The following is a 27,554-nucleotide window of genomic DNA, read 5'->3' on the forward strand; positions in this document are numbered from 1 at the left end:
ACGTAGCCTTCCATTTTTCATTATATGTGTTTGCCTCTCTTTAATGTGTAAAATCCCATTGTTCCACATGTCTTCGGAAACTTACTTTTCCCATAATATAAAAATCTTTCATGTTGTCAATATGGCCTTTTCCATTTGGGGAAAATAAATGTATTCCTTTGCCTGACTTAACTTGCCAATTGTAAACATTATGCCATCCCTTTGAAAATCAAACAACCCCTTCACTTATCTAAAAATGCAAATTCTTTTCACACCCTATCAGTGGAATCCTCATCCTAGCTTATCCATCTCCACTTCAAAAGTCTGCTATACAACTAACTCTTTTAATAATTTCAATCTTGTAGTCTAAGCGTCTCTAGTCTAATTAAATCAGTCACACAGAACCATCCACATTCATCATATATGCCTACCATGATATTATAAAAATATGTTAGTTTTGTGACAAATAGCCTGAGCAAATTCAGAAGAAGGACTCAGTGGCTCACTGGTAAATAAATGGCCCAGTAGTCTGAAAAATAATTAACTAATGGGGATTGCTCATCTATAGTTTAAAATGTGTTTTAAAAAATGAGCTGATTCTGAAAGCTTTCCACTTCAAGTCTCTACTGTGCACTCTTATATCTTTAAAACAAATTCTGTCAATGCTTTTGAGAAAATTACAGAAAGCATTTAGTTTATCTGTGATTTGGTTCATTGTTAAGTTGACATTTATGGAACCAAATAATGATCCTACTCCCCCTCCAACCTCCTCCCCATTCCCCTCCCTGAAACACCCCCCACCCCGCCTCCTCTCCAATCCTCCCCCCCCACACCACACCAAACACCCCAGCAGCGGTGCAACAATGAGTGAAATGGACCTGACAGACTGGCTTCAGAACACAACACTCAAGGAGCTCAATACCATCCAGGATGAAGCAACCCACTTGTTTGGCACCCCATCCACAGACATTCACTCCCTCCAGAGTGGCAGCAGTGTGTACCATCTGCTAAAGACACTGCAGGAAAGCAGCAAGGTTCCTTAGACAGCAACTTCCAAACCCGCGACCACTACCATCTAGAAGGACAAGGGCAGCAGATAAATGGGAACACCACCACCTGGAAGTTCCCCTCCAAGCCACACACTATCCTGACTTGGAATTATATCGCCATTCCTTCACTGTTGCTGGGTCAAAATCCTGGAACTCCCTCCCTAACAGCACAATGGGTGTACCTACACCACATCAACTACAGTGGCTCAAGAAGGCAGCTCACTGCCACCTTTTCAAGGGCAATTAGGGATGGGCAATAAATGCTGACTTAGACAGCGACACCCACATCCCATGAATGATTTTTTTTTTTAATTGTAAGTTCCAGCTGCTCGAGATGAGAATTCCATTTAAAACACCGAACCCATCGCCCCCCTAGCTCCTGGGCCCGGGTGTTTGGAATTGTCTGCACCCCTGCTCTCACAGACCCTGGTTGGAGGCGCTGGAGCAGCATTCTGGTGCTCTCTGACAGCTCTACACCCCTGGTCATTAACTTTTAGAGGAATTTGCACACTATCAAGCTGCATTTTCATTTGCAGTTTTTCATCTTGTTTGCGTTTAAGAAATATTTTATTTGTGAATGTTTCAGATAAACAGGGCAAGAGTGCTCCTCTGGCCCCGGCAAGAAAAGTTTAAGCCTCCCCTGCCCAGTTTCCACCTTGGGCCCTCTCCCTTTTTCTACAGTGACCTCCTGGAGCTGAGATGACTGACCTCCAACAACCACAACCATCTTCCTTTGTGCTAGGTATGACTCCAACCAGTCGAGAGTTTCCTCCTGATTCTCATCGACTCCAGTTTTGCTAGAGCTCAAATGCTGCCTTGATGTCAAGGGCAGTCGCTCTCACCTCCCCCCGGGAGTTCAGCTCTTTTGTCCATGTTTGAACTAAGCCCGTAATGAGGTCAGGAGCTGATTGGCCCTGGCGGAATCTAAACTGGGCATCAGTGAGCAGGTTATTGCTAAGCAAGTGCCGCTTGATAGCACTGTTGATGATCCCTTCCATTACCTTGCTGATGATCGAGAGTAGACTGATGGGGCGGTAACTGGCCGGGTTGGATTTGTCCTGCATTTTGGGTACAGGACATATCTGAGCAATTTTCCACATTGTAGGCTAGATCCCAGTGCTGTAGCTGTACTGGAACAGCTTGGCTAGGGGCTAGTGAATAGCTGCTTCCTGCCCACGTTCAGGCAGGACATGGTCTGACAGCATGCACTGGCTGTCTGTCTCTGGTAGATGCTCTATAATTAATTCTTTGGATCGTAGATTTATGTATCATGTAGCAAATCACAGTGATCTTGGAGACAATAGTAGCACTATATAATAGGGCACACCCAATTTAGGAAATCATTCAAACTGATGTTTCAAAGTGTTTATGGAATGTTTAATGGTTATTCTTTAACTCAAAGCACTCCATTGTAGCTGCTCTTGGCAACTGTTTGTAGATTTTGTAGAAATCTCATTAACCAGGAAGCAATGCAGTATCACTGGTCACTGAGGCACCAACCTTGCTTTCTCCTTTGAGTCAAATAATGAAGGCATGGTAGATTGCCTATGAAAATCTCGTAACTGCTGCCTGGAAAAGAAATATTCACCTGGCTGATCCTATACTAATGGTCAAAAATGGCATGTACTCTATAAGGGCACAACTATTGAGTACAGGAGCTGGTAAGATGACATGAGTGTCATCACTAATACCTTTGAATTAAGGTATGTTACCATTTGAAAAAGTGTAGGATCTTCTCATGATACTGCTTAGTGTCCATGGTAAACATGATATAATTACCTGCTCTGACTAAAAAAGGCTGGATAGATCTGTGGATAGTAAATTAACAAAGCTGTTTATGTGTCCTCTTACATACTGGAATGAGCATGTTAAGAACATTGTGACTTTTACCACCACTGGTAGCCATATAGGTAGGGAGAGTTTGGCTGGGGTTCAGATTTCTGCATGGACCACCACTCTGTCATGGTTTCTCTAGAAAATGATAGTCCATGTACATGGCCTCTCCTTATGAACCCAGGATTAATAAATAATAAGGGTTGTCCACATCTGATGCCAGTATAAACTTCAGAACTTGCCTAGCAACATTTTTTTTTTTAAAAACCTAAAATAAATAGAATTTTGTTGATCAGATGAGTGTCTCACATGCTCAGGATCTTAATTCAATATTGAGGAGTCTAATTCAAGCTACTACAAAAATGGTCAAGGGTTTTGTTAGCCAAATTGTTTATGCACCATGTTGGAACACATCCCATTTCCCTCGACCCAGAAAGCTTTGGTGCAGCTTGGCAGAAGCAAGGTTCAGAGATGTGCAAACGTGTATAGGGATACTGCTAAATTTTAAACAGCTGAAACAGGGCACTGAGCACTGAGAAACTTGTTGCTTATCAAGGTAGGGCCATCAGGCTTTTGTCAAGTGGAGGAAATACCAGCTTCCAGCAAAAGACCTACTGCTCCAGATTTCATCAGTAAACTAGACTGACCAGTCAGTTATCTTCAGACATGCCTGGTTTTGGCATCAGATTACCAAATCTGCCACAGAGGGGTGACTTAGTTCCAGACTTCCGTCCCCAGGCATGTCATCTTGGAGGTTGAGCTATTGGTACTCTGCAGTAATTGAAGAACTAACAACAGCAGCTTGCATTTATTTAGCACTTCTAACACATCAGAAAGAAGACCAAAAACACTAACGTAGCTGTTGGCTTTTCTCCTTTGTGTTCCTGAAAGACTGTGTCCAGGAATCTAACAGGATCTCAGAATGTTAATAGATACTCTGTATCTTGTAATCCATAGCTCTCCTCTTGGGTCTTGCAAAATCACATTTGGGGGCAAAAGTCACCATATCGCCTGGTCAGCTGATTGTTCAGGGTAATAGATGGAACTAACTAGATTCTTGGATGAGTCTACCGAGAACACTGTATCACCTGCAAAGAACACCGGGGCAGAATCTTCTGTTTGGTGTGCGGGGACGGGCACTGTTTGCCGACGCATAAAATGCGCGCGGTGATGTCAGGCATGTGTCCCGACGTCACTGCACGTCATTCCAATCTTTAGTTCGGCGGGTTTGACTGGAGTCGGCTGCGCGCCCACCGAACTGTCAAAGGCCTGTTAAGGCCATTAATGAACTAATTAAAGTACTTGTCAGGGCTGCCGTCCAACCTTAAGGTTGGTGGGCAGGCGAAGAGCTCAGGCGGCCTTCGTATTTTTCATGGAACCTCATCCGCGGGTGGGATGAGGTTTCATGAAGGGTTTATTAATTAAATAATGTTTTATGAAAATTCATAAACATGTCCCAGCTCATGTGACATTGTCACATGAGGGGACATGTTTGAGTAATTTTATTTTTTATTTTTTCCAATATTTATTATGAAATTAATCTCCCTGAGGCACGGCTCTTTCGCGCGCATGTGTGAAAGAGCGCAGACCCCGACTCTCCCTCCACCTCCCCTCCGCACAGGTAGCGCATCACACTGGGCGGGCCTTAATTGGCCCGCCCATGTAAAATGGCGGCACACAGCTGATCGCAGGCCGCAATCGGCTCCCCGCATGACGGGGAGAAAATTCTTGCCCAGAAATAAAGATCATCAAAAAAGCATCTAAAATTTGTCCGATAAAAATGACAGCTTCCCCTAAAAATATTGACTTCCTGTCAGCATCCAACATCCTAGCAACCAGCAACACTCATTTGAGCAGGCTGAGCATTCTGCCATGAATAACCGGAATCTGTGGCCTGCACTCACTTGTACACTATATCTCCTAAATTTGATATTTCAATGAAGCTTTCACCTACTTTGTGCAAGAATTTCGAGCAGAGATGTCCCCATCAAATTGAAGTGGTTGGGCTGCATTGAATGGGTGGAATTCCAACAGGGTCAATTTTTCTCCATAAGTCTGATTCCCCTATCCTGTCTTACCATCTGCCAGCTAGGCCAAATAACATTGTGTTGTACCACTACTGTGCATTTCACCTATAAGTGGAGCTGAATTTGAGTTTTAAAGAGAGTGCGTTGTTCTGACAGTGTGCTATTTTCACCTTCCAATGGAATAAGGGGCATCCAAAGTGATCTCCAGTGGCTGATACCACAATAAAAGGTGGTTGGCAATGAAGACATATCTCACTATGACATGGCACATGATTACAAGAGAATCAGTGTCATGAAAAACATCTTTTTGCTGTGTTAAAGGACAAAAGTGTGGGAGAAGACCTGAGCTGTGTTAGGATTACCAAACTTAAAGGCTTACAGTGGTAAATATTCCTATTTGCCATGCTATGCGACATCTACAAACAGCATAGTTCAATTGTGCAGACATTAATCAAAGATTCTATAATATCAAAAATAAACTTCAGTTATGAAATATTTATTTTATTAAATGTATTTCCTTTTTTCATGTATGAAGTAATTAGTCAAGAGTTACTTCAATAAACACTACAAACTATTTTTATTTCCAGATAAATATGTTATTGTTGGCAGTCACCATGGCAACAATGAAGAACTCTGGACCAGCAGCACTTCCATCATTACAGAAATAATCAAGACTATGATGGCCCAGGTTCAGAAGAGAAGATGGCGACCAAACCGCAGCATTGTGTTTTGTTCCTGGGGAGGAAGTATATTTGGCAATATTGGCTCATATGAATGGGCAGAGGTAGGGATTGTTATGTACTCTAAAAATATTTACTTCCTATACAGAACATATCTTGCCAATTCAAAATGTATTCATGCAGGTTATTTAAAAAATTAATATGCAAAATCAGTGGGTGGAATTTTACCAGCCCCATGGCGACAGGCTTAGAAGTGATGGGGAGGCAGGGGTTGGGTGGTGGGGTGTGGGGGGCGGGGGTGTGTGGTTGGGCAGCAGGAGCAGGAACACGGAGGATGGCACAGGCAAACAATTGAGGCTGTTTAGCAGCCAATTGACAGTGATTTTGAAATGCCTTTTAAATTTTTCCTGTGATGCACAGCTTCCATGGAGGCTCGCTGAGGTGGCGAAAGCTCAGTGGCAGGTGAATGATGGCTGGAAGTGGTAGATATGGATTACAGCTGCATTGTGAAACAGGCCGACTAAGGTTTAGTTAAGCAAAAGATTAAAAATTGTACAGTGTGCACCAATATCACTTATTGGAAGGGTGTCTCCCAGGTCCACTGCAGCTAGTACAGGCTGTACGAGGGGGTTGAGAGGCTTTGAGCCTTGAGGGTACCAATTCTCAATGGGTCATTTGCACTCAGAGTTTGACTCCTCCAGTGAGGAGGAGATTGGGAGAGTGAAAGAGACAGGTGCTACCACAGGGAGCAGGACTGCAACAGCCAGCGGAGCACGCACCTCAGATTCAGGAGGGTGCACAGGGCCATGAATGCAAGATAATGTTCACAGAAGGCGCTACCCAGCTGAAAGGTTATACAGACAGCTGTTTAGCTGCATGGAGATGACAGAGCACCAGTGGAAGATGACATCTGTCCAGGCAGATCATAATGGAGCCGTGTGCAATGCTGAGGAAGTGTTGAGGCCAATAGAAAGTGGTGGCCACCCTTTGCCTAGGGCAGTGAAGGTGATCGTGGCACTCAGCCTTTACTCCTCAGACTCTTTCCAAGGAATGTCTGGAGACAGATGTGGGATCTTGCAATCAGCGACTGCAATAACTGCATCAAGCAGGTGATGTATCTCATGTACCAGAAGGCAAGGCAGATATCACACAGATATCAGATATCACACCAAATCAGGCCAGTCAGACCAAGATGGCAGTTGGATTTGGAGCTATGGCAGGATTCCCTCAGGTCCAGGAGCTATAGACTGCCCGCATGTAACCATCAAGGAGTCTGCGTGAACAGGAAGGGATTTCACTCACTGAATGTACAGCTAGTATGTGACCACGGGAGATGGATCCTGCAGATGTGTGCAACACTCCAGGGAAACTGTCATGACTCGTTTGTCCCGAGACAGTCCCAGGTGCCTCAGCTCTTCAGATCACTTGAATGCCTTTGTGAATGAGTCCTGGGTGACAAGCGCTGTCCCTAAAGACATGGCTCTTTATCCCTGTGTGGAACATCAATGCAGAGCAGAGGACACCGACAACCACTGCCACATGATTGCAAAGGCAACCATTGAACAGACCATAGGCCTTCTGAAAGTGAGGTTCAGATGCCTGGATAGATCTGGAGGAATACTGTAATACGCTCATCAAGGATCTTGTGTATCATGATGGGATGTGACACTCTGCACAATCTGGCATTGCAGAATGGAGTATCATTGGAGAATGATGACAACATTGAGATGCCACCACCACCTCCTTCAAGGAAGAAGAGTTGGAGGAGGGTAAAGGTCATTGAGCTGAAACATTAGCTCTGTTTCTCTGTCCACAGATGCTGCCTGGCCTGTTGAATATTTCAGATTTCCAGCATCTGCTGTATTTTACTTCTGTATTAATCTTCTCCCTGAGGTAGCCTTGGTGGCCTTTCATTAAATGCCCATACCATCTCAGTGGCCTCATCATTACCTCTTTCCAAGGACTACATTCAATATTGCCCATATTCTGTGCACATCCTTCCATGCCCTCCATCTCATATGAATGTAGAGACATTTGAATTAAGAGCAGGAGGAAGCCATTCAGCCCCTCGAGCCTGCTCCACCACTCCATAAGATCATGGCTGTTCTGATTGTGGCTTCAACTCCACATTCCACCTATCCCCAATAATCTTAGATTCTTGACTAACAAGGGAGTCAATCTACCTCGGCCTTAAAATTATTTGATGACCCTGTCTCCACTGCTTTCCGGGGAAAAGAGTTCCAAAGGTTCACGACCCTCTGAGAGAAAAAAAAAATCTCATTTCCAACTAAAATGGGAGACCCCTTATTTTTAAACTGTGTCCCCTGGTTCTAGTCTCTCCCACAAGGGGAATCATCCTTACAGCATCCACCCTGTCAGGTCCCCTCAGGGTCTTATATGTTTCAATAAGATCACCTCCCATTCTTCCAAACTCCAATGCATACAGGCCCAGCCTTTCCTCATAAGAGAACCCAGGTATCAGTTGAGTGAACGTTGATCTCAAGTGCTCACCATCTGGTAAAGGCACACTGGTGGAGAAATGACCAGGTGAACCTTTACAGAATGCATTTTGGGAGGTTTAAAGTTTAAAGTGGCACATATATCTAACACTTTGACATTTAGCAAGACTATACCCAATGCGACACCAAGTGCAACTAGGTGGGTTTCTTGAATGCTTCTGAATGCTCCTACATTGTTCTCTCCCGGTGACTACAGTTGATGTGGAGGCAGGCTGGTGTCTGGTCTGCTCCGCTGCATGAAATGGCTGTGGCACACATCCTCTGAATGCCTGAGCCTTAAAGGGGCACAGCACATGGGGGAAAGTGGTGGTGGAGGGGATCGAGGGGGATCTTGCATCTGCGCAGGGGCTGTCCTTGTCAGAGCTTCCTGCAGCAAAGGGGCTGAGGATCCTCCATCAATGCAAGGAACACCTTCAGAAGAGCCCCTGGGGGTACAGGCAGCTGCCTCTTGACCTTTTCAAGGCTCAACTGCCTTCTGTGCCTATCTGGAGTTGTGGAACACCTGGCAATGGGTCCAGGAATTTTGTGATTTTCTTGCTCACATGTCACTCAGCAGAGCTCATGGATGAGTTCATACTGTAGAGGTCAATGCGTACCTCCTGCATCCACAATGCTGTGTGTGGCTCTGAATGAAGGTCTCCATTCTGTCTATGGAGGAGGCCATGTGCTCGTAAGCTAGAAACATGATGCCACCCATGGCGTGGATGGACTCCTCCACCGTATGTGGAGGGGAGTGAACAGACTGTGCGAACTGAACAAATTTTCACACATTTCACACTGCTGCTCCAGCAACTGCTGCTTTGCCGATTACTCCTGAGACTCACCATCTATGTGAAGCTGAGTACAGGTGGACCTGTCTTCAGTCCTCTGTTGGTGAGCAGTTGCAGCTGTCACTACCTCTGTTACCTGCTTATATGCATCTGTGCCATGCTTACCAGCTGAGGCTAGCCATTGTAAGCTTGCATCAATGCCCACTGACATGAAAGTATCTACGCTTGGGGAGGGTGTGCTAGACTGAGGTGACACTATCTTCTTACATGGTGGTTCCTCCTCTGAAGTCTCATTTGGACCTGAACCATCATCCTTCTTCATGAGGCTTCCTGGCCGCCTCCTCTGTTCCACTAGGAAGACCACCTCTCTCCATTCTCTCGCTGCCTGCAGCAGTACATCCAGGGAGCCGCAGTAAAGCTGGGAGCCAACCTCCCTCTGACTCAAGTTGTTCCTGCACAGCCTCTATTGTTCAGAACCCTTCCCAATGTCCTCTATGGGCAGAATCTTGTGGTGGCGATGGGCACTGTGGTCAGACCCCCACGTCTTCTCATTTTGAAAAGGCCTGCCACATCTTGTGCCAATCAGGCAATTGACAGGTCAGTGGTGGGCCTTCCCCAGGATCAAGGACTCTGGGGGTGGAAATGCCACCCATGGAGGCAGTGGCTGCTGTTGGTACAACACCCAGCTGAGGCCTCAGTTCGAGGAGGTTCCCAGACACAGGTGAATGATGGTGGTAAGGGGGCTGCGTGGAAGAGGGTTCGGCAGAAAGGGCAGTGGGGTGGCTCTCAGCCAGCACCCCCCCACTTCCTGATGCTGGATCTCTCGATCAGGCACCTGAGTGCCAGATAACAAATCCTCCACCCATCCATCTGGGATCCTAAAGCCAAAAATTATGCCAAAAATTCCTACCGCCTGCCACTCATTATTGACCACAGACAGGAAATCTCCGAGGATGTCCTGTCACCCGCCCATGTGCATGACCCAAACCCGAACCCAACATCGGGGGCAGAATTTTGAGGTCATCAGGCAGGTGTGGTGGGCGGGTCTGGGAGCGGACGGGAAACGGCCTGCTCCTGTGATCAGCCCCCAACTGTGATTTCACACTGGCTGGCCAATTAACAGCCAGCCAGCATGAAAGGTGCGTTGAAAGGCTCAGCGATGCCAGGTTGGGGGTGGGAGGAGGGCGAGCGCTGGAGTTGGCACGGGGGAATGTGCAAAGAGAGCTCCCTGAAGGCAGAGAACTGCCTCAGGGAGCTGAAGAATTTAAAACCATCAAATAAAGATTTTAAAATGCAGAAAAAAATGTCCACACATTGGGCTCACTCACTTAAACATATAGATTATAAAAATTCTGCCTAAACATTTTAATATTTAAAAAAATTAATATTGGAAACCTCATCCCGCCCTTGGATGGGCTTCCTCAAAAATCCAAAGGCCGCCTGGCTGATTCACTCACCCACCAACCATAGTGTTGGATGGGTAGCAAAATATGCAGGTTGATTGAGAGATTAATGGCTTTAATAGGCCTCTTAATTGTCGGCGGGTGCACAGCCGACTCTCGCGTGCACCCACCAACCGAAATATCGTGCGTGTGTGATATTGTCAGGATGCTCGTCCGACATCATCATGCGCTAATTTACACTCGGGCATGTCAGGCGTGTGCCTGCATGCCAAGCAAAAGATCCTGGCCCAGGACTTTCTCTCAATTGGGAAAACCCTTTCCACCATGTCAGAATTAATATGTTTTGAATCCTGTTCCTTTATATGCAGCTTCACTTAGTGACCTGACTATGCTTGCAGTATCTGTCAAACCACTTTTAGTTTAAATAAGCCTTCTGAATGAATAATTTACATAAAAATAACACAACTCTTCTGCACCAGTTATTATCTCTCTCAAATTGTAACGTGCATAAAATATAGTTTGAGATTCTGTTCAATTTAAATTCATATATTTCGGTTAATTTTTGTGCTCACTCAAGTTGAAGGACATCGCTGCTGGAAAACCAAAACATATTTCCACTTCGGATATCCAACATTAGCCTTGAGCACACTCGATTCAGGTATAGCGCTGTCAGAAGAAAAACGAATGCCCCTTTATTCTTATACAAATTTGACATTTTCATTTTCTCAGTAACATCCCCCCATAGCGTCTGAGTGAAATTTGAAACCATTTTGTGCTGTGCGCTCCAGTAATTGCTTTGAGAGCTTGTGATAGAACCATGCTTCTCTCCTGAGGTGGCCATTCCCATCCCACCTGATGGAATCTATGAAAAATTGGGGAAAAACAAAAGGAAACAGAGTAGATGGGTAAAAGCAGGAGAGAAAACAAAAAAGGAAATGGCGCAATTGGTAGCGATAGGGGAGTGGATAATAACAGAAGAAAATTGCGAGGGGGGAGGGTGGTGGGAACAATGGAACTTGATAGCCACAGTGAAAATAAAAGACCCTGGGGAACTGGGTAGCAAGAGGAGGAAAAGGCAACAACCAAGCAAAAAGGAGGAACTGTGAACTGGCTATCAATATGGAAAAACAAGAGAAATGGGGGAAATAAGTAACAAAAAAGGAAGACATTGAAGAAATGGGAAAATTAGGAGAAAACAGAGTAAACGTTAAAAAGAGGGGAAAACAGAGCAGGCAGGAATTAGGAGAAACCAGTGATGCAAGGGGAAGGGAGGACTGGGGGAAATTGATAGGAACAGGAAGAAACAAGGAAGAGATTACAGAAGGAGAAAGCTGCTTGAATAGGGAAGATTAGGAACTGATCAGAAGAAAAAATTACTGGAGAAAACAAAGTACAAGAGTTTTTTTTAAATTACATAAAAGTACACTGATCATACTTATCTTTATGTAACGTTTTATGTAATATCTGTTTTAAAAATGAGTAATAGGGCACATGGCAGACATGACTATTTTGATGGATAGAATGAGAAGCAACAGCTTAATCTGTATTTCTTATTGTTACAGATTGAAATTGTGGTCATTAAATGGACAGTGCCTTTCAGTTAGGGATTATGATTATGTAGAATTGTGGAATGATAGAGCACATGAGGCCTTTCAGCTCATTGTGTGCCTTTTTGGCTCTTTGGCGGAGCTACTCAATTAATCCCACTGCTCTTTCTCCATAGCTGTGTTAAATATTTCTCTTTCAAGTATTTACTCAACTTCCTTGTGAAAGTTGTTATTAACATTGCTTCCACCACCTTTCAGGCAGTGCATTCCAAATCACAGCAACTCGCTGTGTAAAAAAAAAGTTTCATAAAATAATAAAATTCCAAACAAAATGACATCCTCTAAGTGCTTTGAAAGATATCGATGATTTTGTCATGTATAGTGTGAAAGGGAAATCTGTGGTAATTAGCTTGGAAGGTAACATGGATTGGAAATGCTGTGGCCTCCATCCTCCATTTCACATTTCCATTGGAAGGCAGCTTGACATCAAGAGCATAGAATTTCCTGTATTCAGATTTTAGGGCTCCCATCTGACTTATTTCATTTGCTACATCGTTCACACCTATTCTTCATTGGAATTAAAGGCATGTGCTGCTGCAGATGCCAAGGATTTTTCAACAAAATGGTGATTTCCTTTCATCTAAAAGGAAAAAACAATGTTTTCTGACCTTAGTCAAAGAGTGGGTATTGTAACCCATTGTTCCATCTATTCGCTAATTTGTGGGCCAGGACTTTCTGTTTGGTTTGTGTGGGTGGGCCCTGCACGCAGACGTGTAAAATGACGCACGGTGACGTCGGGCGTGCGTCCCGATATCACTGCACGTCATACCACTCTTTCATTAGGCGGGCGCGCACCCAAGTCGGCTGCGTGCCTGCCGAACTGTCAATAAACTAAATAAGCAATTTGACAGGGCTGCTCGTCCAACCTTCAGGTTGGCGGGCAGGTGAAGAGCCCAAGTGGCCTTCGCATTTTTCATGAAACCTCATCCACGGGCGGGATGAGGTTTCATGAAGGGTTTATAATTTGTTAAATTAATAAATGTTTATTAAACATTTGACAAACATGTCCCAGCTCATGTGACACTGTCACATGAGGGGACGTGTAAATGATTTTTAACTTTTTTTTATTGTGAAGTTTCAAATTCAACTTAATCTCCCTGAGGCACGGAGCTGCCTGAGGGAGTTTTCTGCGCGCGTGCACAAAAGTGCCCAACTCTCCCTCCTCCCCCTGGCTGCACAGGTAGTGCTCAGCATACCGGGCACACGTCACGCTGTGTGGGCCTTAATTGGCTCACGCTCATAAAATGGCAGCGTGCATCGGCCCCCCCCCTCCTGACCGGCCTGCCCCACGGGGAGAAAATTCTCCCCGTAATATTAATCGTCATCGATTTACAGACATATAGAAAGTGTTCACTTAGACAGAACTAATTACGTTAGTACAATCTTTGAATTTTTCAAAGTATGCCTCTTATAACAGAAGATGTAGCACAACGTACAATATAAATACTTGAAGGAGAACTTTGCAGAGCTATGGATAAAAAGCAGGGGACTTGGACTAATTCATTACCTGGATCAAAGAGCTGACACAAGTACAATGGGCCAAATGGTGGTCTTCTGTGCTGCTTCTTTTTAGCATGATAAATAATGTTTAATAACAAACAGAAAATGTCTTATTATGCAGCTGATAAACCTGAATAACTAGACCATAGGCAGAATATTGAGCTTGGCGGGCGGGCGCGCGCCCGACTTGGCTGAGAGTAAAATGACGGGCGATATTTCGTTTGGAAATTAAAAGGCCTGTTAAGGCCATTAAAAAGGTAATTAAATTCAAATGTACGCTGCCCATCTAACCTTACAGTTGGTGGGCAGGCAAAAAGGCCAAGCGGCCTTTGCATTTTTTAGGAAACCTCATCCACGGGTGGAATGAGGTTTCCTAAGGCAAATAAAAATAAAATAAAAACTTTACACTTGAATTAAAAACATGTCCCTGCTCATGTGACAGAGTCACATGAGGGGACATGTTTTCTGGCATTTTGATTTTCTTTATTTTTTTTTAAACAGCGCTTCATCTCCGTGCCTCAGGGAGATTGAAGCATTCTTACGCGTTCATGCACGAACTGCTGGCTAGGCCCACTCGCCCTCCTCCCCCCACCTGCACAGACAGCGCTCAGCGCTTAAAGCCCACCCAGCATGAAATCGCGGTGCGGTGCCGATCGCGGGCGACGGTCGGCTTCCTGCCCACCCCGGCGAGCCCGCACGTCAAGGGCAAAATTCTGCCCCATATATCTGGTTTCATCATGCCATTGCTGTTCAATAAGCAGACAGCTTAGCAGCTTGCTCAAAAATGAACCCAAAACGTGTTAAAATTAAAACTATTTCTATGTTATAAATAAGTGCCTACAGTGATTTCAAGACTGTAACCTATCCTGCGGCTTACTATCAATCTCAGATATCCATTGCATTTAACACAGGAATTATGGGAAGGGAAATTTGACACAACAGCTTCCCACTTTGACCTTGAAAAACAGGCACTTGACGTTAGAAAATCCGGGAGGGGCACCTACTGACACCCAAGATTTATTTGATCCTATGTTCAGGCGGGCTCGCAAATGAATGAGCAGCCCGTGTGAAGCTGGCAAATCCGTGTAATGTGCCAGTTGCAAGACCTGTTGCAAAATTCAGGTGCAAAGGGCCAGAGGGTTCACCCGAACCTCCTAGCTATAGCAGCAGGCAGTGAAAAGGAAGAGAAAAAGCAAGTGAAAAATTATTTAGGGCCAGGCTGAGCAGGAGTGCTCCTCTAGGCTAAATGAGAATAACTTTGGTTTCCCTGGGCTTCCCTAAATCCTCCCCCAGCTTAGGCTAGCCTTCGGGCTGCCTGATACGGCACAGTCAGGAGCTGGCAAGTTGCTGAGCTCATAGCTCACTGGCAACATGGTAACAAAGCCCAAACCTGGGTCTGGTTCAGACCTCCTGGGGTCACGAAAGGACTGCACCATCAAAGTCAGATTCCGCACCCCCTCCACCCCACTTCTTGTACATGATTGAAGACTATATTCTGTAAATCCATGGTAATATCTTGGTGATACCTTTAATCCTCTTTGTAAACATCATATTGTGCTTTCTGATCTGTCAACTAGAAATCCTCAAAGGACTAAAAGAGTATACTTTTACTGCAAGGAACAAAGAAAAGTTCTATTAGTATAAAAATAAAAATTAGTTTTTTATACATTAGCAGGAAAATTGCAGCCTGAAAAAAGACAAAAAAAACACCAGCATTATCTCAGACCGTTTTCAGCTACTGAAACATGAGAAAATACAAACTTAATTACAGAGACTAAAATGTCTAGCATTTATTACAAATAATAATGGATAGAGGGACTGAATTCACGGGTTGTAATCTAATCATTGAATCTAGATGACTTTCATTAAACCCTTTGAGCTATGCTCTTGTGGTTTATGACGTCTTCTGTTCCCTTTGATATTGGATTACAGCCTTGTAATTACTTTCTGCTATCTATTGTTTTTAAATATATGACCTATATTATTCAGTTGTAAATAATGCCTTTCTTTTACTGTCTGAGATAGTGTTATTCTGCATTGTTGAGAACATAAAAGTAATTCAGATACTCTAATGCAATTAGTTTCAGTGCCACCTTTAATTGACACTACTGTGAGATGTACAACAATTATGCTATTGAGACAATTGTGTAAATTGTAGAAGAATTTATTCAACAGGTACAAGCAAATTAAATTTGGGTTTATATGTCACCCATAAAAGCAATTAACTGTTGCTTTCACAATTTCTGATGTGATCTGAAGTTTTTAGTTAAACATTAAGCACCTTTGTTACGCATATTCTGTGTTTCTATGATTGGAATGGGAAGACGAGGGTTGCATATTGACACACAGATGCATGGCAAAAAAATTGGACTGTTTTCTGTAGTACAGAGCAGTTTTCTTCCTCCATATTGATATTCATCAGTTAATTTACTTGTGATTATGGCACATTTTCTCAATCGAGATATGTAATTAGATTTGTCTGACGGGAATGGGATGGTCTTGCACAGAAAAGAAAAGCTGAAGGAAAGATTTTCTCTCTGATTGCCGAACAAAGGCTGAGGATAAAATTGAAAACGCTGATACCAAGGCTTTTTAAAGAAATGGATTTTAATGAGCATTTTCTTTTGAGTCATGACCATATTGTATCTTGACACTGTTCCAAATTGGCAGCATAGGCACTTTAGGAGCTGAGGGCTATGTACTGTTTATATTTCATCAAAGAATCCTGGTTAAACTTCCTCCATGCATAGCAGCAAGCCAGTTAGTATGGGTTTAAGTACATATCGTTTGTTTCAAGCTGGCATTCATAAGGTGTTATGAAAATGGAGAGGCGTGGATGATGTAAGTGTAAGCAAGTTATTTAACATGGACAGTGAACACTGAAGGAAATAATTTAATTTTAAGTGGGACATTGGCAGTTGTTATTTCTCCCATAACAAGGTTAGCATGTAAAATGGACTCCTAACAAAAACTAGATAAATAATTTGACTCTTTTAAAAGGCTGTTGAATTGATTCAAGAAGGCAGCTTACCACCACTTTTTCAGGGCAACTAGGTGCAGGCATAACCGTGGCCTTGCCAGCTACTTGTGAGAGTGAATTTTTAAAAACATAAATACATGTTTGCAAGTTATAGGAAGAGGTACAGAATAAGATGACCAAATACTGTGCCTGCAAAACTCAGCTCCATAGCACCCGCAGTTTTGGTGCTATTCTGGTGAGGGTTTTAGCATGAGCATTAGGAGCTTGTGCCAGAAATATACAGAGTAGGTGGTTTGTGATGTCAATCTGCCAATTCTGACCTCACTGCACCAACTAATGCCCTCTCCCAAATATGCACAGCTGAGCGTGAGTTCAGCGGCAGAAAGGACCTCCCATGAGTGCCATTTAAAGGGATCATCAAGTCCTCAACCTTTTCTGGCTAGTTGCTGTTTAATTTCAACTGGCTTCTTCAGTGTTTGTATAAGTCCTGCCACAGCCTTGAGTGGAAGATCTGAAACAAACATCTTCAAAATCCAGGCTGGGGCCAAGCAAGGCTATCTGAGAGCCCCTGTGTTATTTACAATCTAACTATTGACTAGATACTGACTATTGACCTCATCAAGGGTCAACTTCCCTCTGGTGTCAGTATTAAATACCTCCTAAATGGAAAACTCTTTAACCTCAGTTACTTCTGTGCCAAAACTAACCTGACCACCATAGACATGCATGATCTACAGCTTGTGGATGACTGCAGTGTCATTGGCCACTCAGCACTAGATTTGCAAGCCACACTTGGGCCAGGATTTTCCCCCTGTCGGGGGCGAAGTTTAAGTGCAGGTGCGCACAGGCGCCTTTCCGATCAGCGCCCCCAATCGGGGGCATGGCGCTATTTCACATGGGCAGGCCAATTAAGGCTATGCGCTTCCTGAACGGGCGGGGGGGTGGATCCCAAAATCGAGAGTGTGCTCTTTCGCGCATGCGCACGAAAGAGCGCACTCATCTCCCTGAGGCTAAGTGCAGCCTCAGGAAGATCAGCTCTAAATGTAAAAAAGCTAAAAATAGAAAAATAAAATTTCCCTAATTTGTCCCCTCATGTGACACTGTCACATGAGTTGGGACATGTCCGTAATTTTTACAAAAACTTTATTAAAACTTTTAAAAACCTACATGAAACCTCATCCCGCCCATGGATGAGGTTTCATGCTTTTTCTAATTCGCGCCAGGGCTCCTGGCCTGCCCGCCAACCTTAAGGTTGGACGGGCAAGTCCTTTAATTACTTAATTGACTCTGTCAATGGCCTCAATTGGCCATTGACAGGTCGACGGGCGCACAGCTGGTTTTGCTGTGCCCCCGATACCTGAAATTTAAATGGAGCGTGGTGACCTCAGGAATTCCGTCCGACGTCACCACGCGTCATTTTACGTGTCGGCAAGGGGGCCCCGCCCCCACTCGCCAACGCGTAAAATCCTGTCCTTGATCTCTTCAATTCTGTGTGCAAGAGTCTCGGTCTATCCTTGAATTTTTCCAAAGCAGAACTCATATATCAATCCACACCTGCTCAACCAAATATTCCACCTCCTATACATGTTGAAGAAGAGATTCTGGAATGTGTTGAGAACTTCCCATTCCTTGACAGACACCTTTCTCAACAGGCCACCAATAAAGAGGAGTTCCAGCATCGAATCACCTGCACCAACTCAGCCTTCCACGTCAACAAATGTTTGACAACTAAGATCTCCACAAGTTAACAAAAGTCCTAGTGTACAAAACAATTGTCTTCATCATGCTACTTGACTGCAGTGAGTCCTGGAGTTATATGTCAGTGACACATAAGAGCGCTAGAGAAATTCCATCAGCAATGCCTCTGCTGCATCCTCTGGAATCAATGTGAGGACCATTGAATAAATGCTAGTGTCCTTCTTGAAGCCATCTCCACAGCATTCAGGCAAAACTTTTGCAAAATCAACTTCGATGGACTGAACACTGTGTCTACATGGCCAAAATAGCATCTTTCCCATCAGCTCTTGTTTTCTCAACTCTTAAATGGCCAACATTCAAGGGCAGGACAAAGGAAACACGTCAGAGACACTGTGAAACTCTCCTTGAAGTGTGCAGCATTGACATTAATGACTTGGAGGAGCTGGCTACCAATTGTTCAAAGTGGCGACAACTTGTCCATCAAGCTGCATTATGCTTTAAGTGCCAACATCTTAATAATGAAATGGAGTAGCGGCAGAAAAGTGAAGAAAAGGAAGTAAGTCCTGAACTCCGGGTTCCACTACCTCTTGGGACATCCTGCTCCATGTGCCCAAAGAGCTGTGGATTGAGAATCAGCCTGTTTAGTCATATGAAGGCACATGGCAGAAACTCGCAAGTAGGTGTCATCCTCGAATTGAGGGACTGCTGATGACGTGGTGCTGTGCGTTTTCTCCATTTAAAGCTGGTGATATCGGCAGAGAATGATGTGATGAAGGGCTTGGTTCTGACTTCAAGACCTGTCACACCACTTGCTCCAACTAATGGGTGTGATAGTTGACATCCACCTTGGCCTGCAGCATGAAAGGGGAGATTGAACAGAAGTAACACAGAGGATAACAAGCTTCTTAGAGGCAGGAAGAGAGGGAGAAGGGCTCTCCACAGGAGGACATATCCATCCAGCTTCCTCAGGGAGCAATTCTCTTACCTCAACCTAAGCCAGGAATGGTTTGTGTGAAATCTGAGTCTTACGAAGGATGCACTATTGAAACCTGCCACCTCTTGTAAGCTGACCTACAGCCTCAGAGCAGGGCGGTGCCAGTGGTTGTGAAGGTGAGCGAGGTCATGAATTTCTTCGCATTGGAATTCTTCCAGGCTGGAGTAGGCAACTTCCAGTTTGCTATCCATTGAGGTGACTGATGCTTGCTATGTCAGGACAGGGGACAATGTAGCATTCTCTCTGGCCAAGGAGAAGCAGGTGGAGTGAGCATATAGCATTTACCAAGATAATGGGTTTCCTCAGGGTGTAGGGTACCATCAACTGTGGCTTTGTAGGCACTGCATCTAAATGCAGAGGTGTACTGCAACTGCAAAGCCTTTGACTCCTCGAATGTGCAGTTGGTGTGCAACCATCTCATGCAGGTGAATGTCTACAATGCTGGCAGCAGTCATGATGCATTTATTGTGCACATGTCCACTTCTGTATCAGTATTTGAGTCACCATATCAAACCAGAGGATGCCTGCTGGATGACGAGAGCTATCCACTAATCCCCAAATCATAGCTCCAATGCGCAACCCAGCCACATGCAAATACTGAGAGCCGTGCCACCACAGGCAATGTTATTGGGCACACTTTTGGGATGCTTAAATACCACTTAAGCTGCCTTGGCCCCTCTGGAGTAGTCTGGAGTGTTCCATGATTCATCAGGGCTTCAATATTACCTGGGCTTAGCCTTGTCACCAAGTGTAGAATGAGCAGCCGAAGAGGAAGAGAAGGCAGCAGGAGGATGGGAGGTGGTAACCAGCGCAACCTGTTTTCAACTTGGTTATCTATGATCAGCTCATCCAACTTCGCTACCGACCCCATTCACCAGCAGTCCCATACCTTATCGTTCTTCTGATGTTGATCTTGGCCTCAATGCTGAAATGAAAGCCACCATAAAAAATATTTGAAGCCAACTTTATCAAACCATCCAACATTCTATACAAAATTCAACTAATTACTCTTGTGCATTCCTTTAGTACCAATCTTCCTTGTGCCTTTAAAAACAAATTTGCTGAAAAATCTCAGGTCTGGCAGCATCCGTGGAGAGAGAAACAGAGTTAATGCTTTGAGTCCGTGTGACTCAAAGAATAGTCACACAGAGCCGAAACGTTAACTCTGTTTCTCTCTCCGCAGATGCTGTCAGACCTGCTGAGTTTTTCCAGCATTTTTTGTTTATATTTCAGATTTTCAGCATCAGCAGTATTTTGCTTATATCTTACTTGTGCCTTTGCCTATTCTAGAGCACCTGAGCTGTGCTAAGCCATTGGCTGCAGCTCGGCTAATGACTTTCTTTTAGGGACACTGCAGATGGCCTTGCAGGATGCCCTCAAGCAGCTCTGGCCCGAGAAATCCTGGCTTCAGACTCTCGGCAAGGGCAGAAACAGGCTGGGCTGGCTGGCTGACAATAATCAGCAGGAGCCAGGCGGTTTTAAGTAGCGCAGACTTGCTTTAAGTGGTGCTAGCCTCACTTGAACTAGGGCCCCTTTCTAAGCCATGCATGCGTTCAATGCTTTGTTGCATGCCACTAACATTTAAATTAGCAAGTACCACAAAGGTCACTGCAGGTATGGGTTAATTGCACATCGCAATCCCCGTGCCCGTTTTCAAACTTTATTCAATGTTTCCCAGTCTATGTGGCAGAATAGTTTTGTTTGCTGCTGGATGGATAGGAATCTTTTTTGTAAAGGATAGCAATTTGGACTTGAACAGTGGAACGCCCTGTAGTTTCACTTGATTATCTCAGAATATTTGTGCAGAACTTTTTCTCAAGAGATTGAATGGACGCAATGAAGTGTAGCTTGCACACAAAATGTGGAAAAAGTGGGCAGGATGCCTGAATGGCCCTTTTATGTTCCCATGCTCTTTCATGTTCTCATGCAAATAAATCATAAGTAAATCTTGACACTGATGTTCCTTGTTAAGGTCAAGAAATTGTTTTAAAGTTTACCACCGCTGAGGAAAGTTTAAACTGCCTTCAGTTTTTGAAAAGAATAATTAAGCTCATAACCTGTCTAGCAGTCAGTTTCCTACAATATGGGTTCTGCCTGATTGGAGTTCATCCCTCAGAGCATTCAATACCCTTTGCAGATTCCAAGTGATGCATGTCCTTTCTGTCATATAACTTCTTCAAAAATTGCTTTCTGTAGATTTTTAAAACTTTATATTCTTGTCAGTAGCGAATTACTTTAAGCATTTCAATTAGACCTTACTCTTGCTGGTTCAGAAGAGTATTTCAACCTTCTGCAGCCTGGGCCTGTGGCCATCACGCGTTAGTGTGACTGGACTGTGATCATTGACTGACATGTGGTGATAAGTTATTTTTTGAATTTGATTCAGAGATGGGGCTGGGGCCCCTGCTTGTCCATTCACTGTGCTTCATTAAACTATGAGAAGGAGCATTTTAAAGATTTAAAGCATTAGAAAACAGGATTTAACAACGTAACAGTGAAGAAGAAGTGAAAGCCATGTTTTGCTCTAAATGATGCCTAGAAGAGAAGCTGCTGTAGGATGCGTTGGCGTTAACTAGACTGTGAAAGGTGGTGTTGCTTCCTTCAGTTTGAATATGGGGTCTTGCAGTGCCAAGATTGAAAATACCCTGGCATAGTTTGTGTACAACAGAGGGGCGAACTGAAGTATAGAAATTACTGCAAACGTTTACAACTCTTGTCTCCTCAGGAGTTTTCCTTATTGATGACAGCTGATTTTATTAACATTGAACAGTAGGCACCTGAGAGACCTCAGAATCCCTTTATTGTAAGTGCCCATAACGGTCTGTTCAGCAAGTTGAAGCCTGCCATGATTGTATCCTTGGAGCTTGGACCTCAACTTCCATAGCAGAGTGGGAGTGTTGGTGAGAGATGTTGGAACCAATTGCCCAAATTGTTGATGTCAATACTGCCTCTGCGACTGCTCTTACCATATGTTCAATGAAATAATGCACTGCAAACACTTGGCATTTCATTGCTTCATTTATGAAAGAAGGCACTGAATGCATGCGTGTTGAACTCCCCAGACTCTGCAGGCTGCTCTAACTAACGTGAAGCAAGAGGCTCCACAATTTTGGAGATTGAAGTCTTGAGGTGATTTCCACAAAAGATGTATAGCCTAGGTAGTTTCCAATGAGTTGAACTACTTAGCAGAGAAAACACAGTTGTATTTTCTGATAGGTAACACCACACCATCAAAAGTCCGTCAGATTAAATATGAATAAATTGGAAGCCTGGATAGAGGATTACAGTGGGGTCAGAAGTAGATACTAACCCATTTGAAAATATTTTTTTCAGCCTTACTTTATTGCTTTACAAATCTAACTTTTTAAACACTACAAAAACTTCCTTTAGTTTTAACAATGAGAAATCAATCCCATTATTTGGTACCTTGCCATGTAAAGTTAGGAAGATGATGAAAAGCATTGCCTGAAAATAAGTAAAAGTTTAAAAATATAGTTTAAAATATGGCCATGTAAAGACTCATATTCTTGTCCACAGTAGAGTTTAAAGGTTTTTAAAAGTAGAATTGAAAATCTGTTGTCTTTTCTTGCCCTGAATCTGTTGTCTTGTCATAAGGGCCGGACCTTCACAGAGATGGAAGGACTCCGGAGCCATTTAAAACTGGAGGGTGGGACCCAATTCCAAGATTCCCGCCCCCATTCCTGATGTCCCTAATTTTCACTGGCGTGGCATAAGGGTGCGGGTGCACTCCTGACCTGATCGGTCCTATTGTGCAAGTCGGCATCTCCTAGCCCGCCGCAAGTTTCATGGAGTCAGGCCAGCTTCTCCATGACTCATAGTTCATGACCCCTCAAAGGTGTTATGCACCATAGTCTGGATTTGTGAACCTTTTGAGAGGTAACTTTGAAAGGTCTTATGTGCCAACTCATGCCCCCCACCCATCCCCACAGCCCCCAGGTCAATTTATACCTTCCACCCACACTCATGGCTCCTTATAGCCCCCATGCCAACTCAATATCAACTCATAGTCCCACCCATCCCCAATGGTCCCTCATACCCTCCATGCCAACTCATGGCCCTTCCATGCCCATTTACCCAGTGTATATGTACAGAACCAATGAAGCCCATAATAGCAATGGCATGTGTGAAACTCTTCAGAAAAAAAAAATCATATTTAAAAAAAAATAAACTGGCGTCCTTACAGCCCTATAAAAGAGTCAATCAAACAATAGTAAATTATCAAAACAGAAACGTAAACATTTGACACCTCTTAACATTGTGCAAATAAACATTGAGACATTGGCAAAAGAGATCACAGGAAAAATAACTTATAACCTCATAGAAATGTTAATCAGGCAAAGTCAACACTTCTCTACACCTGTATAAACAAATTCACACTAAATCTTTTTATAAGAGTCTGGGCTCTTAGCCAAGCATGCGTGATGGGGTTGTAGTTCTTTTTTCAAAAAAAGCTATGAACGGGTTTTTTGAGGCTCATGGAATAGGAGAGTCAGTGTCAACTTGGATTTTTTTAAAAATTGGCTTAAGGACAGAATTCAGTGAGTTGATAAATTATTATTTTTCAGTCTGGAGGATGGTAGACAGTGATGTTCCTAAGGGTCAGTGCTAGGACCACTTTTTTTTTGCTCTATATAAATGACTTGGATATTGGAGTACAAAGTGAAATTTAAAAATTTGCTAATGATGCCAAACTTGGAGATGTGGCAAAAGTGAGGCTGATAGTAATCAACTGCAACATGACATAGGTTAGCAGAATGGACAGACCAGTGCCAGATGGAATTTAATACAGACAATTGTGAGGTGATGAATTTTAGCAGAACAGATAAGGAGAAGCAATATAGATTCAATGGCATAGCTCTAAAGAGCATGAGGGAACCGAGGCACCTGGAGGTGCACACACATTGAACTTTGAAGGTGGCAGGACATATTGAAAGAATAGTTAGCAAAGCATATGGGATCGTGGGCTTTATAAATAGAGGCATTGAGTACACAAGCAGGGAAATTATGCTGAACCTTTATAAAACTCATTAATAGAAATAAACTTGAAGGATTACAGGGATAGAACAGGGGAATGGAACTGACTGGATTGCTCCACAGACAGCAGGCATAGACTCGACGGGCTGAATGGAGCCCTGTCTTGTAAATTACTATGACAATGACAAGTTGTATTTCTGTAGTGCCTTTAACATAGTAAAACACCCCAAGCCACCAATTGTGGAATGATTTAAACTCAAGAGGCTCTTTAGGGAAGAATTAGTAGAACGCAGATACCCCAGAGACTTATGGGATTGGAGGAGATGCCAGAGATAGGGAGGGGCAAGGCCATAGAGGGATTTGGAAACAATGATGAGAATTTTAAAAATTGCTTGACAGGAAGCCAGTGTCAGTCAGCGAGCACTGGAGTGATAACTGGAGTGATAACTCACTTGGTGTGAGTTAGGATACATGAAGAAGTGTTTTGGATGACTTCAAGTTTATTTTTCTTTATTCATTCACAGGATGTGGGCTTCTCTGGCTGGGCCAGCATTTATTGCCCATCCCTAGTTGCCCTTGAGAAGGTGGTGGTGAGCTGCCTTCTTGAACCGCTGCAGTCCATGTGGCGTAGGTACACCCACTGTGTTGTTAGGGAGGGAGTTCCAGGATTTTGACCCAACGACAGTAAAGGAATGGCGATATATTTCCAAGTCAGGATGGTGAGTAACTTGGAGGGGAACTTACAGGTGGTGATGTTCCCATGTACCTGCTGCCCTTGTCCTTCTAGTTGGTAGCAATCGTGGGTTTGAATGTGCTGTCTAAGGAGTCTTGGCAAGTCTCTGCAGTGCATCTTGTAGGCGGTACACACTGCTGTTACTGTGTGTTGGCAGTAGAGGGAGTGAATGTTTGTGGATGGGGTGCCAAGCAAGTGGGCTGCTTTGTCTTGGATGGTGTCCAGCTTCTTGAGTGTTGTTGGAGCTCACTCATCCAGGCAGGTGGAGAGTATTCCATCACACTCCTGTCTTGTGCCTTGTAAATGGTGGACAGGCTTTGGGGAGTCAGGAAGTGAGTTACTCACCATAGTATTCCTAGCCCCTGACCTGCACATGTAGCCACGGTATTAATAAGGTTAGTCTAGTTAAGTTTCTGGTCAATGGTAACCCCCAGGTCATTGATAGTGGACAATTCAGTGATGGTAATACCATTGAATGTCAAGGGGCGATGATTAGATTCTCTCTTGTTGGAGATGGTCATTGCCTGGCACTTGTGTGGCACATATGTTACTTATGGAAGGTAGAACATGGGAGTTTGGCCAGGAATGTGTTAGAATAGTCACGTCTAGGGGTAAGAATTTCAACAGTAGATGAGCTAACATAGGGGCAGAGTTGGGTGATGCTACCGAGGTGCAAGAGGTCTTAGTGATGACGTGGATATGTAGTCAGTGGATCATCTCGGAGTCAAGAATGAATCAAGATTGTGAAAAGTCTGGTTTAATCTGAGACAGGACAGAGTTGGTGGCTAAGGAATGGAATTTATGGTGGGCACTGAGACAATGGCTTTGATTTTCCTGATATTTAGTTGGAGGAAACCTCTACCTCAAAGCCAACAATGGAAAGCTGAACTCACAGGCTTCATTGAGTACGATAGAGAAAAAAAAAATTCTCGCTAACTCTCTGCTAACAGTCAGTCTAAGGCTGATCCAGCTCAAAATACAAGCAATGTCTTTCTGCCGGCAGTTCCATTACCAATCTTACAAGTTTTCAATTGCTACTGATTTTCATTATCTGGCCTGACTTAACTCCTGTGCTATCCTGTCACAGGCACCAGGGAAGCATGTTGTGATAGAATTGCTCTTGCTTGGGTTTTAATAGCTAACCTGCCAAAATCTCATCGCTTAAAGGCCTAAACTCAATTTGACAGAGATGGCTTTTTAGACTAGAGTGGGTTTAATTCCTTAAGGGCTTCAATAGCATTTCTGCTTGAAAATAGAATACTATATAAATTTTACAGTAGTTTATTATTTTAGGAACACTATGAATAGAGAAGTAGTCTATGATCTTGAATTTGCCTTTTTTCTACAGTGCAATGCACAGTTTAAAGGGGAAGGAAATTTAGGAAAGCACATTTTGGGCCAAGTAATTTCATGGTGTTTACATTAAAACAGGTCTAAAAATATTTAAGATATTGTTGAAGTTTCTACTACAATGTAGACTGGCTATTACGTCTATAAGAGCTTCTCTAGTGACAATGCTGATGGGAAAGAGACATCTGCATACCTAAATAGGTCCAATCATTTTACTTAATTTTCACACCATGTGAAGCAGAAGTTTACATTAGGCAGTGTGTGATGAACATGACATTTATGTATATGTACAATTGTAATGCCCTATTATACCTCCACTGATAGGCATCATAGGGAATAATAAATGTGACTAAAGTCGACACAGCTAATACTGAAAATAAAGAGCTTACAGGTGACAGGATATACAGATTTTCATAGGTAAAACTTTATAAATATATAAACGGTCAGAAGCCCATAATGTTGTCCATGATGAGGTTGGAGAAGGGAGCAGATTTCAACTTAAAGAATTTGGAAAGAAGTTCAAGAGTTCTGACTTTGATTGATTCCTGGAAAATAATATTTTATTTACTCTTTGCAGTGCATTAAGAAATAATGTTTTCCCTCTCTTGCTAAAAAAATCTCTGCATATAATACAGGAGAAAAACGTGTCTCGGGATCATATACCTTCTTTGTTATTTTATCTCATAGGATGTTCTAAGGGATGAGAGTAATGTGGCAATATGGTAATTTGCTTATAAAAATCAATGCAAGGGAATAGAGTCCTTAGAAACCTAAATGGAGGCCTTTACGTTACTTAGAGATGAAACCAGAGGTGTGTTCCAGAGGGTAAGAAGAGCAAGTGAGGAATGGGAGATACCTTTCTTTGAAATGATAAATAAATGCATGACTGCTCCAGTAAACATAAATTGTATAAATGAATAACCCCTTGTATATACATCATATCTATTAGTTTTTTTTCTCAAAAATTACCTCTTAATTTCAAAAAATAATGTTGTTATTTTGCTGTTTAAATACAATATGAAGTACATTTATATTTAATTTGAAACCACGCAAAATGGTTTCCTGACATTGTGCTACAAGTATTTTACCATTCCAAGATTTCCAAACAACAGCTGGCATGCTCTGTGAATGCTGTTGGTGACATAAAAAATCTGAGTTATAGTCATAGATGTTTATCGTGTTATAAACTTTATTTTGAGCACTAGTGTTCTCACTATACCGAGAGTCCAAATTGGTGATCAAAGATTTTACAGAAAATATTGATAGAATTTGCTGACTGCTCCTTATTTTTGAATCTCCTTAGGGTTTAATTAGGGATTTATGTACCTACTTTGCTCAGTTCCTGTTGGTGTGTTTGCTGCTCGTTCAATTGTGAATTCTCATTATTTGAAATATTTAAGTCAATCAGATGCAAGTAAGAAGCAAGGTTTTCATATA

General features: G+C 43.2%; 1 protein-coding gene across 6 annotated transcripts in view; it reads left to right on the forward strand.

Moving 5' to 3' along the window:
- Positions 1-27,554, forward strand: part of naaladl2 (N-acetylated alpha-linked acidic dipeptidase like 2) — a 955,971-nt gene that overhangs the window by 692,348 nt on the left and 236,069 nt on the right. For all 6 annotated transcript variants that reach the window (XM_078563827.1, XM_078563831.1, XM_078563828.1 and 3 more), the window contains one exon: positions 5,476-5,672. In XM_078563827.1, coding sequence (XP_078419953.1) covers positions 5,476-5,672 — 197 coding nt within the window. The remainder of the gene's footprint in view (positions 1-5,475; positions 5,673-27,554) is intronic.

The sequence above is a fragment of the Cetorhinus maximus genome, chromosome 19 (genome assembly GCF_964194155.1).
Source record: "Cetorhinus maximus chromosome 19, sCetMax3.hap1.1, whole genome shotgun sequence".
In the NCBI taxonomy this organism is placed as follows: Eukaryota; Metazoa; Chordata; class Chondrichthyes; order Lamniformes; family Cetorhinidae; genus Cetorhinus; species Cetorhinus maximus.